A 15,778-nucleotide genomic window follows, 5' to 3' on the forward strand; every position below is an offset into this window, starting at 1 on the left:
CCTCTGGAGCCTTGTTGCTAACTGAAGGTTATCCACCTGCTTGTGACTGGGCAGACTGTCGTGTGTGGACTTTCTCCTTGCTGCTGGTAGTAGATTGAACAGAGAGGATGAAACACACTGATAATCTTCTTGATTTGTTGGTCAGAAGAGAATTTTGTTCTTGGGGCATTTTTGGTGTTCTGTATTGAACAGCTGTATGGGAGCTATACTATCGGCAGCGCCTCACTCTCTCGATGTAGACGAAAGGTTAAATTTAACACTGTGACCCCCTGGAATTTTCTGGAACAGCACTTCAGAGGACTGGTTTAAAACAGAAAGAATCCCAGATACGCTCTTGGTGACAGAAGCAGCCTCTGCTTTAAATGCTTAGATTGACAAGTGGAAGTATTTGATTCTGGTGCAATAGCTTCAATCCGTGAAACCATAGCACATTTTTGTCATCATTTATGATCTTTGAGCATTTCTTTCCAAACAAAATTTACCAAATTAGTTTTGTATTACAAAACCATGGCCTGGAATTTGCAGTCCGGCCCATGGTAGGACTCTGAATTCCCGCCTAAAGTCAACAGAGGCTTGCTTGCCTCTGGATTTTCCATCCCGCCCACAATGAATCCCAGCCCACCCTTACAGCACTAACTGGGGATTGTTTCACCTTGGGTACATTGCTGAAAGCTAATGATCATAATACGCGTCTGCTGCCTGTGATCCGTGCAGACTTCAAATCCAGTCACAATGAGAAATATTTAGAATAACTTGCACAGGTTCACCAAGAGTTTCTGCCTTGGCTTGGCGCTTTCCTCATGAAAAGACTTTTAAACTCAGTCTGCTGTGCACTTAAGACTTTATGGGAACTTGTTGATGCCAATGGAAACAGTTGGAAGGGAACTATACAGATATAGAACAGTGATGCGGGTAGGGGAAAAATGGAAGAACAGCCAAAGTTGGGTTTGGAACCAGAGTGGGTGAGTATACAGAATGTTTTGCTGACAACATCAGTATCAATAATGTTTTTGTAGAATCACACAGCAAAGGAGGAGGCCATTCAGTCCATCATGCCAATGCTAGGAGTTATCCAATTAGTCCCTTGACTGTATTCCCACTGCCCTGTAAATTTGTTCCTTAGGGGAGAGGAGGGGCAGTTCGTTTAAGTTTTATCTTTCATGAGCATTTTTTGTTTACAAGAGACATGGATCTTGTAAAATGGGGGTGGAAATAAAAGACAACGGGCTCCTTCAATTGAGGTGGTTCCCGCTGGATAGCTTCATGTGTTGTGAGCAATGTCATTGTTGTTCCCGCACACACATTCTTAATTTTAGTTGTTGAAGATGCAGCCCAGATGTCACAGCTTCCATTGATTTCCTTCACTGAGGCAAAGGTCTAGATCTCAGTGTGCTGCCAACTGAGACACTCACTCGAAATGACGAAGAAGGATTAGGAGGGAGCAATTATTTAAACCGGGTTATCTTATCCCTTCACTAAACCACTCTGAAGTTTGGCTCCATTTCTAAATTTCTCTTTTTCCTAAAACCATCCTTCTTTGAAAATAGCCAATGACTGCAATTCCACAGCTGGTACCCATTTCAAAAGCTCCACGCTGCGAGTTCCCAGCATCTCCAGCGTAGGGGAGGTAAGGATATTGCTCTTGCCCCAGTTCACAAACCATGACCATCTCACCATCACGTTTGTTGATCCATTCGGCTTGACAACAATTGGGCTTGAAGGTTGCTGGAGTAATTTGTAACAAAAATATATATTTTTAAAAACTGCCTTTAAAAAAAATAGCACCCTCCAGAGGGGAATGGAGAGATCCTCGTCGTAGACCCAATTTTTAATTTAGAAAAGAAAGCAGAAAGAAAATGCTGTTCCTTCCGAGTATACTGTAGATGTGGCCAGTCAGTCGCCATTTCGGGGCTGCTGTCTTGTGGAATATGTTCTCGGTGACTCCTGCCTATTAGGCATCTACCTGAAGTGAAAAAATAGTCAGGATTAGTAAAACTGATTAAAATTGGTTAACAAAATGTTCTCAACTGCATGAACATTCTTAAAACATTTTTGATTATAAAGTGTCTTGGTTGAAAATTATTGGAATTATGGAAAGCAGATGAAGGGTTAATAGTGCTACACTGATGAACTGGACCTTGATTTTCCAATACAACATATCATTAATGAATAAACACCGATTTAACTTCAAGTATTTGTTTTATTTTTTCTTCCTTGACTCGTAAGCTCTCCATTGAATAGTGCATGAATGGTTATGGGGACAATTTGAATGGAGTCGAGTTTCCAGATGTGAAATATCCTACAGTTGCCCGGATGTAAGAATTTGCATTGTCTTCTGTCTGTAAAAAAAAAAGCAGGCTTGACAACATCTAATCACTGTGAGCTGTTTTATTTTGTTTCATTCCTTTTTATTGGTTTCAACCTTGGTGTTCCTGGGCCGTGCACCAAGTGGTCAGCCTGTCCCCATTACTGCTCAGTAAGGGAAATGGTACTTCTCACCATAACACCACCACAATGAAGTGCTATTGAGCAGCTGTAGTTAATTTGATATTTAAAACTTGATTACACCCCTGCTGCCTGCATCTGATAGAACTCCACCATTGGGCTAATTAATCTTGGCTCATATTTTGCTAATTATTCATTGCATAAGGAGTTCAGAACAAGTTATTCATTATATACTGACTTCATTAGAAATTCTGATCTGTGGCTGTAATGTTTTGTTGGCCATTGTAGCTGACAGTCAATAAATGTAAGATTTGAATCGAGAAAAAAATACCCTTGCTTGGAAGTAAGGCTGAGAGAGATTGCTGTGGTTGAGTGAGCATTAGCACAGGGTGCAAAGGGCTGACTGGCCTCCTGTGCTGTAATATCCATCAGTGGCCTAATGAACATAACTTGAAAGCAGGTGTCAAGTAAAGACATGTTTCATGGAGATGTCTATCGACATCATTTTCCAACTTGGGGAATCCGTTGCCAGTAAACGCCCAAGGCACAACATATACAATAGAGAAATAGGTTATTCTACAAAAAATCAAATCATTTATTTATAAAAACTTTTTACACATGAATAAATTTACACATGCATGCACCCACATCTGTTACCACAAACATATTAAAGGCTGATTAGCTCTTCAGTAAGGATAGCATGTGAATACAGCAGTAATTTACAATACTTTACACTGTAGTCTGATTGTTGTAGTCACAACCTGGGGAGAGGGTAGCATCATTTCATTGGAAGGATATTTTACAAAAAGGAAGGCAATCTGTAAATAATGTATAGAAACAGTAAAAACAAGAATTTACAAATGATCCGATGTACAAAAGAGAAACATCAGTTAAATGTCATTGTACTAAACTAAAAGAATGTACGAAATCTGTTTAATTGGCTGGTTAATGTTCATTTGCATACTTCTGTATCCATACCTGATGGGGTGTAAAGATCACTCCTGTCCAGCATGTAAAAAACATTATTCAGCCAAGCAATTGGTTTTTTGTAATACAAAGCTGCTGTTGCTCTTAAAACAACCTATCAGCTGCAATTTGATGGGGACGAGGCAATATGGAATAAAAACTCTGGAGTGAACACATTAAAGATATGTTTTACTTAACATCGGTCTTGCACCTGCTGTTTTTTTTTGCACAGTTTGCATGCCATTATTTTATCAAGAACATATACCAATTTTAACCAGTTTAGGACACAAAAACTGATATAAAGTATACATTTTGAGGGAAAAGCATGCATTTTCATGTACGTGGTATGAAATGCATTAAATAACAAAGAGAAAGGGGCTTGCTAATTTGCTCTGCAGTTTTATGTTGTTAAGATGATGAAACTTCACTGTGGAATGGATAGGTACGGCCATATTCCAGAGAAAAAGAGGGGAACACTGGACACTGACCCAGGTAGGCAAACACAAGACTTTCACAGTTTTGAACGAATGGCTTTCGGTGGGAAGAGGGATAATGAATACAGACACCACATACAACATATACCTTCTCCATCACTGGGCAATGAGTTTAAAATAAAATGATCATTGTGTATCTCTAAGGCAAAACTGTAAAGGGCAGCTATAACACCATTTGGAAATAAGACAGTGGAAGTGCATGATTATTCGGAATACACAAGAATCACTTCACTCCACCAAGCTTCCTCAGCAGTTTCTTTCCTTTTGATAACAGTCCCTTTTTCTTTTTTGAAGCCATATCTCTGCCCCAGATTGGGCTGTCTGGCCCATCTACAATAGCAGCTCCAGAGTGGTGATGGGGATGTACAGTTGGAGACGGAGCCCTCCTTGGCGTGTTTTCACCAGGGACCTAGTGTGTATCATACGATTTGATTAGTTTTTTTTTAAATGTAGAAAGGGATTGTGTTAAAGGATAAATGAAAACCAGAAGCTGCACACGGATTTTTAAAACACACAAAGGACTACTCTCTGACTCCGCACAAAATATTACACACCTGAAGATACCATAGGTGAGATTTGTCTAATGCATCTAGCAGCTCAAACTGAACAAATCTACTTGTCTTGGCTTTAAAGAGGAAAACAAAACAGCAGGTCTTGAAAGAAAAAGTGTTCCCCAAAGTCTTGGATTAGTCTTTCAGCTAAAACAAAAGAGACCAATGAATAGTCTGCTACAATGATAGAGATAACAGACCCAAATAGTAACCTGTGATCTTAGGCAAATGAAAATGATTTAAAAAAAAAGTTATTTCAGGTGGATTTAGTGTGCAGAATGAATGAACATTCACAAGATCACTTTTGGGGAAGAATGTTTTTCTTTCACAATCATTTCTAAATCGGGCTTAGCTGCATCAGACCTACAGGAGCTCCTGCTATAGGTATCTTCAGTTGCTCACTTACGTGAAGGTTACAGTGCGTTTATTAAGATGTGAAATGAACACTCTTCTTCTGTTCCCAGCAGATGAGCAAAGAAACAAAACAGAAAAAGTTGCAATGATGATACTGAAATGAAAAAATCAAAACCCCAACAAACATTGTTACTCGTATTTTATAAAAAAAAGACAGGCCATCCCAGTCTCAAACCCAGAGAGATTTCTACCTACATTCTAACTGAGATGTTGGGTCCAACACAGTAACTAACTGGAATTCTCATGGTAATGTTTTAAGAATTTGTTTGCTTTACTGGCTGCTTCAATTCAGCTTTTTGCGTGATTTAAAAAAAATGTTTGCACTCAAAATGAAATGCTTTTTCATCTTTTCAAAAGGGCAGCCTGTGATTGTAGTGGGATAAGTTGCACCTTATCTCTTAGCAATGTTTAGTCACGTAAACTTGCGCAATGGTTACAGCCCCCAAGGAGGCCATTCAGCCCATCCTATCTGTGCCGACAACTCTAAAGGAGCAATTCAGCTGGTGCCACTCCCCCATCCCCTACCCACACCTTCACATTCTCCTTTTTCAAATAATAATCCACTGCCTGTAGAATTCCTCGACTGGCTCCGCCTCCTCTGCGCTCTCAGGCAGTGCGTTCCACATCCTAACCACTCACTGCGTGAAAAAGTTTATCCTTGTGTTGTCATTGCCGCTTTTGTCACTCAGTTTCAACCTGTGTCCTCTGGCCAATGGGAAGAGTTGCTCCCTATCTACTCTGTCCGGACCCCTCCTGATTTTGAATATCTCTATCAAACCTCCTCTCGACTGTCTCTTCTCCAAGGAAAACATCCCCAACTTCTCAATCTATCCATGCTCCTCAGCCCTGGAGCCATTCTTGTGAAATTCAAAGTACAGAAACAGCCCAGCTGGTGTATGCTGTTGCTTATGCTCCACACAAACATCCTTGTACTTTTCTTCATTTAACCTGAGCACATAACCCTTTAACTCCTTGCTCTCCCATGTGTTTATCTGGTCTCCTCTTGAAGGCATCTATGTTGTTCACTTCAGACATTTTTATAGTAGCGAATTTCACATTCTAGTTGCTCTTTGGGTAGAGAAAGGCACGGTGGCACAGTGGTTAGCACTGCTGCTTCACAGCGCCAGGGACCCAGGTTTGATTCCCGGCTTGGGTCACTGTCTGTGTGGAGTTTGCACGTTCTCCCCGTGTCTGCGTGGGTTTCCTCTGGGTGCTCTAGTTTCCTCCCACAATCCGCAAGACATGCTGCTTGGGTGCATTGGCCATGTTAAATTCTCCCTCAGTGTACCTGAACAGGCGACGAGGGGAATTTCACAGTAACTTCGTTGCAGTGTTAATGTAAGCCTACTTGCGACTAATAAATAAACTTTAACTTAAGTTTCTCTGAATTTCCTATTGGATTTATTAGTGACTGTCTGATGTTTGTGGCTTTTGGTTCTGGTCTCCCCCAACAAGCAGAAACACCTTTTCCACATCTAACCTATCAGATGCTTTTGTGATCTTATAGACTGCTATCTGGTCTCACCTCAAATCTTTTTTCCAGTGAGAAACTCCTCAGCCTGTTTAATCTTTCCTGACAGTTATGGCGCCTCAGTTTTGGTATTGCCCTTGAAAATCTTTTGCTGTATCTTTTCAGTGCCTCAATACCCTTTGTATAATACAGGTACCAGAACTGTCCACAGGATATTCCACTATGGCACGGCGGCACAGTGGTTAGCATTGCTGCCTCACAGCGCCAGGGACCCGGGTTCAATTCCCGGCTTGGGTCACTGTCTGTGGAGTCTGCACGTGTCTGCATGGGTTTCCTCCGGGTGTCCAGTTTCCTCCCACAGTGCAAAAATGTACGGGTTAGATGATTGGCCATGCTAAATTGCCCCTTAATGTCAGGGGGACTAGCTATGGTAAATGCATGGGGTTATGGGAATAAGGCCTGGGTAGGATTGTGGTCAGTGCAAACTCTATGGGCCGAATGGCCTCCTGCACTGTAGGATTCTATGAGGTGTGGCCTAAACAAGGTTTAATACAACTCTGCCTGTCTAGAAATGGAACTCCTTGCTTTGCTGCTTTGTGTAATGACCTGTGCTGTTACCTTCAATGATTCCTCTGTTTGTATCCTCAAATCCTCTCTGCTTCCTTATCCCATTGAGAAATGTATTTTCCAAGGAATAAGTGGCCTCCTTATCCTGCCCACGAAAATACTTTATGCATAATGAAGTACTCTGAAGTGTGCGGACTGGATTGTATTGGTTTCTATGGCGAGAATGGGATATTCCCAGGAAAGCAATTTATTTGTGAGGAGGTTTTGAAAAAACTGGAATAATTTGGGGACGGCAGCTGATGAAGACAGGTTGCCTGTTCCATATTGGTGAACGAGGGAAGGCTCTCAGTAACAAGGATACACACACAGCACTGTTCGAATACTCTGCTCATTACCTGAATGAATGCACACGGACCTACTCCGTGTTCCGTAAATTACATATACACTGTCAGAAATCCCATCTATGCTCGGGTGATTATTTCAGATAACACTGCTGAGCGTAGCCAATGCAAGCACACACAGATACAAACAGAGAGCACTGAACGTGTACAGAAACAGCTCGGAGGATTCTGCTCCAAAGGGATTTAGAGACTGAAGCAAAGTGGAAGGGAAAATAAAACACAAACTACAACAACAACATGCATTTATATAGCACCTTCAACACAGTGAAATGTACCAAGCACTTGACAGAAGCAATTAACAAAATTTGACATTGAGTCATGCAGGGAGAGGTGAGGACAGCTGACCAAAAACTTGTTCGAAGAGGCAGATTTTAAACAGTGTCTGAAAGGTGGAACAGCTAGGGAGAGAGCCAGAGAATTCCAGAGTTTAGGAGCTTAGCGACTGAAGGCAGGGCCACCACTAGCGGAGCGATGGAAACTGGGATTGTTCACCATGACCATTCTTCACTTTCCTCTTTCACACATCGTTATTTTCCAGATTAATGGTGAGTCTTTAATTCATTTCTGGAAGAATTCCCACCATCTGGGAGTTATGGGTTGACTGGGATTGGTGATGTCAGTCACTGGGCCAATCAGAACTTGCTTATTCACCCTACACCAGGGGAGAGGAATATTCCAGATTTACGACTTCCTGATTTGTTCTGTTCTGATATTTTGCCTCTCTTGGGGAAATTGTGGGTAGGAGATGGGGAGCGGGTTGATGGTGCAAGTGGGGGAGTGGAATTTAACACTCTCCCCGGGGCGAGTTTGACGACAGGGGGCATTCAATCAGGCAGGAAGCTGACAGTGGGGCCTTCCCACCTCCACCTCAATCAAGCTCATGGATGGACTTCCCAATCGAGGTCCTGCAGTGGGCAATTAGCGCCATGCTGGGAGCAGGATAAGTATAGCCTTCGGGTGGGGGTGGGGATGTCCTGTGCTTTATCCAAGGGACCTGGCATCAGGAAGAGAAGAGCCACAGAGAGCTGCCCTCTGCCCTTGCTGCCGGCACCCTCCTCCCCTGTGACATACACTCTGCCATCACTCACTTGTGCCTGGATCCACTGGAGATCCCAGGCTCAGATTGATGTTGCACCGGCAGCAGCTTCTGTCCTCCAGAGGCGCTACCGAGCAAGGAAGAGATACCAGTCTCTGGCCAACAATTGCCAGCGGGCGGGCCTTCCATCCCTGGGCTCTTTGATAACGGGGAAGGTCTGCTGATGGCCTGATTGGCACTGAGTGCTGGCTCTCTATCCACTGGGCAAGAGCCCTCTGCAAAATACTGCCAATGGTGGAAACAGGCTTGCCAGGGGCGTGATGTGATTCTCTCTCTGTTATTATACACATTCCTCATTTCCAATCGATGACATTTGCGCAACTAGCCTCCAAATGGGCTGATTCCCGTCTCACAGCAGCTGTTAGTCTGGTGTTAGTGAGACTTTCCACAGCAGAGGCGACTGAACTGAACTTTAATCCAATAAAGGACCTGCTTGCATCGAGTTATAATTATTCCAATCTTAAACTTGCAGAACATATTCCCCTCTCTGAGGGAAATCCCATGCATTCAATGAATTAAATGTCTGAAAGCAAAATAATTGATCAATTGATTCACAGGTAAATTACAGATACAGGTGAGATTGGCAGGTAGGGAATGCATGAAGCGGTAATACCATAGAAAGCAGATATTGCAGTGACCCTGACAACAATGGCTGAGTGAGAATGACTCCCTTCACTGCAATAACATTAAAAACACCAACATTCAGCCACGTCAGAATAAACACTACACGGTGCCTTATTAATAACTGATTAAAATATAATGACTAGTTTAGTTACTATGGAAAATGATCTGCGTATTAAAAATATCTCATCCTATATCACAGCAAAGCCATGTGTACATTGACACCAGCTTGTACAGAGTAACTTGGTAATTTTTCTAAAGTTTCAGATCTTATTGCTGGCGGTGTGTGTGAAGCCCTGCTCGCCACCCCCAACACAAATGCAGCTTTGCATCTTTTGTCTTCTTCCTAACTTCTTCACGTTGCCCTTTTTAAACATCCTGGATTTCTTTAAGGATCCAGCATACTTCATATCACAGGAGGAACCCACAGAAAGCAGAGTTCCAAATTAGGGTCAGCGCTGAAGTTAATTTAGTTGTCTCACAGAAAGAGAGGAATTGAGTGGAACTAATCGAATGTGTTGCTAAGACACAACACGGACACTGCACGGAGGGATTCTTGGGTTTGAGGAGTCAGAAAGTGAGTTACTTGCCACAGGATTCCTAGCCTCTAACCTGCTCTTGTAACCACAATATTTCTATATCTAGTCCAGTTCTGTCTCTGGTCACTGGTGACCCCCAGGATGTTGATAGTGGAGGATTCAGTGATAGTAATGCTATTGAATATCTACAGTGCGAAGTCTCACAACACCAGATTAAAGTCCAACAGATTTATTTGGAATCACTAGCTTTTGGAGCGCTGCTCCTTCCTCACCTGAGGAAGGAGCGACACTCCGAAAGCTCGTGATTCCAAATTAACCTGTTAGACTTTAACCTGGTGTTGTGAGACTTCTTATTGTGTCCACCCCAGTCCAACGCCGACACCTCCACATCATTGAATATCTATGGACATGTTGCAATACTTTTTTGTTGGAGATGTAACTCACTTCCTGACTTCACAAAGTCTATCCATAATCTACAGGGCACAAGTCAGGAGTGTGATGGAATATTGTCTACTTGCCTGGATGAGTGCAGCTCCAACAACACTCAATAAGCCCAACACCATCCAGGGCAAAGCAACCCGCTTGATCAACATCACCTCAAACATCCACTCCCTCCACCACTGACACACAGTGGCAGCAGTGTGTACCATCTACAAGATGCACTGCAGCAACTCACCAAGGCTCCTTCAACAGCACCTTCCAAGCCCGTGGCCTCCACCGCTTAGAAGGACAAGGGCAGCAAACATTTGAGAACATCACCACCTGCAAGTTCCCCTCCAAGTCACTCACCATCCTGACTTGGAAATATATCCCGTTCCTTCACTGTCGCTGGGTCAAAATCCTGGAACTCCCTAACAGCACTGTAGATGTACCTACACCACATGGACTGCAGTGGCTCAAGAAGGCAGAACACCAGCACTTTCTGAAGGACAATTAGGAATGGGCAATAAATGCTGGCCAGCCAGTGATGCCCATACCCTATGAAAGAATGAAAAAAATCATTGCCTGGCACTTGTGTGACAAAAATGTTATTTGCCACTTACCAGCCGAAGCCAGAATGTTGTCCAGGTCTTGCTGCAAATGCATACAGACACCTTCAGTTTCTGAGGAGTTGCAAATGGTGTTGAGCATTGTGCAGTCATCAGCCAACATTCACACATCTGACCTTCTGATGAAAGGAAGGTCATTGATAAAGCAGTTGAAGATGTTTGGGCCTAGGACCTCCTGAGGAATTCCTGCAGTGATGTCCTGGGACTGAGATTATTGACTTCCAACAACATCTTCCTTTGTGCCAGGGATGATTCCAACCAACCTGACTCCCATCGACTCCAGTTTTGCTCGGGGCCCTTGATGCCACACTCGGTCAAATGCTGCCTTGATGTCAAGGGCAGTCACTCTCACCTCACCTCTGGAATTCAACTCTTTTGTCCATGTTTGAACCAAGGCTGTAATGAGGTCAGGAGCTCAGTGTCCCTGGCAAACTGAGCATCAGTGAGCAGGTTATTGCTGAGTATGTACCACTTGACAGTGCTGTTTATGACCCCTTCTATCACTTTTTACTGATGATTGACTGGACTGAGTGCAGTAATTAGCTGGGTTGGATCTGTCCTGTTTTTTGTGTGCAGGACATATCTGGGCAATTTTCCACATTGCCGGGTAGATGCCAGTGTTATAACTGTACTGGAACAGCTTGGCTAGGGGCGCAGCAAGTTCTGCAGCACAAGTCTTCAGTACTACTGCCAGGTCCCATTGCCTTTGCAGTATCCAGTGCCTTCGGCTGTTTTTTGCTATCACGTGGAGTGAATCGAATTGGCTGAAGACTGACATTTCTGATGCTGGAGAACACTGCCAGAGGCCAAGATGGATCATCCACTCAGCACTTCTGGCTGAAGATTGCTGTGAATACTTCAGCCTTGTCTTTTGCGCTGATGTGCTGGGCTCCTCCATCAGTGACGATGGGGACATTCATGGAACTTCCTCCTCCTCCAGTGAGTTGTTTAATTGTCCACAGCCATTCACGACTGGATGTGGCAGGATTGCAGAACTTAGATCTCCATTGGTTGAGGAATTGCTTAGCTCTGTCTATTACTTGCTGTTTATGCTGTTTGGCACATAAGTAGTCAAGTGTTGTAGCTTCACCAGGTGGCATCTGCACCTGGCATATACTCCTGTATTCTTCATTGAACCAGGGTTAATCCCCAGATTGTAGTTGAGTACAATTCTGCTGCTAATGGCCCACAGCACCTCATGAACAGCCAGTCTTGAATTGCTAGATCTGTTTGAAGTCTATCCCATTTAGCACAGTGTTTGTGCCACCAAACACGATGGAGGGTATCCTCGATGTGAAGACAGGACCTTGTCTCCACCAGCACTGTGCGGTGGGTCACTCCTACCGATACTGTCATGTGCAGGTAGATTGGTGAGGATGAGGTCAAGTATGCTTTTCCTTCTTGTTGGTTTCCTCGCCACCTGCCACAGGGACCGAGAGATTGGTTGGGGGGGGTGGAGATGGGACACACAATGGTGTGGGAGGTCGGGGTGGCGGGGGGGAGCTGGGAGGGGAGGGCCTGGGTTGTGAGTAGTAAGGGGGGGGGTTAGGGAATTGGAGGAGTGGGGGGGGGTTAGGTCATCGGTGAGTGGTGTGGGAAGTCTGCTCTGGAGCCATGTGTGTGTGTGGTGTCCCCTATGAGGCTGGGTCTGGGTGTTTAGTTACTCTGGGGTTAGAAATGATTTCTTTCCTTCTAATGCTTTCAGAGTAACTACCAGTGTAAAACTGGCAGAACCAGCCGAGCTTGGTGATTTAAATCACTTTGTCGGATGGTTCCCAGCCCAGCGCAATCGTCCAGAGGAAGTTAGTGCTTCTGGACAATTGCTGGTTGAACCCTTACCTGAGAATTTCCTGGAGAGATTCCCCAGTGCATCATTGGGGTGCCCCCTAAATACAACACTGGGGAACCAGAAAGTTTGGGTCATTACCACAACACCACCAACTTTCCTTAAAACCTTGTTTTATTCCTTACACTTCCATACAGATTAATCCCAGAGTTGTGTGATTGGAAGTTGAAAGGGAAGTTTCTGAGCAAGTACTCTGCCAACTCTGCTTCAGTTTCTCATCCTGATGAAGGGACCACCACCACATTGGGCCTGTTTCCCCAGGCCAGGTGAAGTGAGACCATTAATGGGGACTGCGTGCGATTCTGACTTGACTGGGGAACAATCTAGAGCCACTGGCCCAGGCCAATAAAAGCCACCCCAGATAAACAGCGGGTCCATGGGTGAGGTGCAAAGGCATTGGGGATAATCCATTACCCTTCATGACTAAGGGTGATCTGGAACTCCAGGGTAGTTTGTTAATCACACAAGTGACTGCAAAGTGAAGCAATCCAATCCTAACTGGCCAACTTTCAAATCTCAAAAGATGATGTTCAATGTTTACATCAAAAATAATGTTGAAAAGACAACAAAAATATAAATCCAATAGAACAGTCATGGGATGAAGCAAAACCTGAATGAGTCGATGATTTATTTAAATCCACTTGAGAGTAAAATACTTGCCCTTTTTCCTTTCATACGCACTGGTGCATCTTGAGGGTATCTGGCTGGGGCTTCAGAGAGATAAACCTCAACATCATCAGGCACTTCTTCCAGGAAATTTGAAGGAACCAGACCCTTGTGGCCATTGATTTCTCCCTGCAAGTTAATGACACAACATTAGCCCATCGGATCTTATAACACACATGGAGACCATTAGGCCCATCATATGGTGCTGGCTCTTCCCTGATAACCCAACAAACTTTTCCCCTTCAAGATTTTATCCAATTCCTTCCGAGAGTGACTGAATTCGCTTCTGCCACCCTTTCAGTTTGTGAATTTCACATCACTGCAACTCACAGGGAGAAACTCACAACTCGTTTACAAATTCTTAACCACCTAATTGTACAAAACTCTTCTTAGAAACCCGCACAGTACAAGATACAGGTTTCAGAAAAGCAGAAAGCTGTTGCAAAGAATAAACCAATTAGTGTGGATGTGATTTTATCAATTAAAATTAAAAAAATTCAGATGTGCAGATTGTTAATGGATGAGGAGTAAACCTGGGTAAATGGGCACAGTACGAAGTCTCACAACACAACAGTGTGCACCTGATGGAGAAGCAGCGCTCCGAAAGCTTGTGCTACCAAATAAACTGTTGGACTTTAACCTGGTGTTGTGAGACTTCTTACTGTGCTTACCCCACTCCAATGCGGGCATCTCCACATCATGGGTAAATGGAGTTGAGGTACAGATTAACCAAATCTTACTGGACTGTAAACATAAATCGTATCAAAATAGCTGCATCAAAGTGATAGCAAATGGTTAGTGAGAATGTACTGAGCGCACGCACAAAGGCTGAGCTTTTCTAAGCATTCCACTCGCTTTGATTTATTCAGACTTTGACACTATTGTAGGAGTATGTTTGCAGCAACAATGGTTGGAGGAAGCTTAGGTCAGTGATCTGATTTCACACTGATCTGTCTGTCCCATTGCATGATGCAACCTGCAAACTGCCCAGAAACCCATCAAACCCCAGTGCTTGCAACATCCCTCCCTTGAACTTTACAAAGGCATGGAAGGGGCAAAAACATAGAAAAAAATATTTCTATAATTTACTCTTTAATTGCCATTGGCTGTAGGTGACAGATGCCATTGTCCTAGTCACCCCATCCAACTCAATAATTCCTAATACCTCTGTGCACAAAGCAATTCCCTTCTGAACGTGTATTATTTGTTCTATTTTGCTGTTTGTGGGATTGTTCTGTTTCTACATCTAACAACGTAACAGCAACTACAACTCAAAAATCAATAATTGAATTTGAAGCACTTTGGGCTATCCCCAGGAAACAACAACATGTTTTTATAAACATCCACTCTCTCCACCACTGATGCCCAGTGGCAGCCGTGTGTACCATCTACAAGATGCACTGCAGCAACTCACCAAGGCTCCTTCGACAGCACCTTCCAAAACCACAACCTCTACTATCTAGAAGGACAAGGACAGCAGTCACATGGGAACACCACAACCAGCAAGTTCCCCTTCAAATCACAGACCGTCCCGAGTAGGACATGATCACTGTTAACTGGGTGAAAAATCCAGGAACTCCCTCCCTAACAGCGCTGTGGGTGTATCTGCACACACGGACTACAGCAGTTCAAGGCATTGGCATCAAAACCTTCTCAAGAGCAGTTAGGTATGGGTGATAAGTTCCGGCCTAATATTCCTGGAAGATAGAAGTTACATATTTCACACTGTGATTTCCAAAATTGTTCATAACTTTTTGAAGTGTGGTTCCTGTTAACCTGGGGAACATTGAATGAATAAGGCCACGGGTTTTTCCACGTATAAAGCTAACTTTTGTTCTCAGTTCAATAAAACAAGGACAGCTTTTAAGTTTATTTTAAATATTGTGAAAGCTAAACCTACGTAATAAAATCCATCTTCGTCCAGTTCTCCCCAGACGCTGATGATGTCTCCAGCACAAAATGTTAACTCAGCCTGAAACAGAGAAACGTGAACAACTTTCAACACCATCCTGTTTCTGTAAAAAAAACTCAAGTGATGGATGGAAATTCTTTCCTGTTTGTTATTTGGCAACAGCAACAGGGAATGAAGGAAGTGTTGGGGGTTTGGACCTCAGTCGGAATCTACCCGTGTGAAACAACTTGTATTTATGTGGAGCTTTACACAAGTTAATAACAACTTTCGGGGTTATTCATGAAGTGTCACTTGCCAAAAGAAAGAAAAAAATTGCATTTGATTAGGTTTGATGGAGGAATTCAAAATCATAAGGGGTCTGGACAGAGTGGATAGGGAGAAACTGTTCCCAGTTGTGAAAAGATGGAGAATGAGAGGGCACAGATTTAAAGTAATTGTAACAGGGCGGCATGGTGGCACACTGGTTAGTACTGCTGCCTCAAAGCGCCAGGGACCAGGGTTCAATTCCAGCCTTGGATGAGTGTGTGTGTGGAGTTTGCACATTCTCCCTGTGTCTGTGTGGGTTTCCTCCAGGTGCTCCAGTTTCCTCTCACAGTCCAAAGATGTGCAGGTTAGATGGATTAGCCATGGGAAATATGGCGGGTTACAGGGATAGGGCCTGTGTATGAAACTCTGTCAGAGAGTTGGTGCAGAATCAATGGCCCGAATGGCCTCTTCTGCAATGTAGGGGTTCTATGATT

General features: G+C 43.6%; 1 protein-coding gene across 1 annotated transcript in view; it reads right to left on the reverse strand.

Moving 5' to 3' along the window:
• Positions 1 to 1,809: 1,809 nt before the first annotated feature.
• rimbp2b (RIMS binding protein 2b) overlaps positions 1,810 to 15,778 on the reverse strand; it is a 276,601-nt gene continuing 262,632 nt past the window's right edge. The window contains exons 22-24 of the mRNA XM_078227134.1: positions 15,027 to 15,098; positions 13,121 to 13,255; positions 1,810 to 1,963 (exon numbers count right to left, since the gene is read on the reverse strand). Coding sequence (XP_078083260.1) covers positions 1,952 to 1,963; positions 13,121 to 13,255; positions 15,027 to 15,098 — 219 coding nt within the window. The 3' untranslated portion in view covers positions 1,810 to 1,951. The remainder of the gene's footprint in view (positions 1,964 to 13,120; positions 13,256 to 15,026; positions 15,099 to 15,778) is intronic.

Source organism: Mustelus asterias, chromosome 13 (genome assembly GCF_964213995.1).
Source record: "Mustelus asterias chromosome 13, sMusAst1.hap1.1, whole genome shotgun sequence".
Classification (NCBI taxonomy): Eukaryota; Metazoa; Chordata; class Chondrichthyes; order Carcharhiniformes; family Triakidae; genus Mustelus; species Mustelus asterias.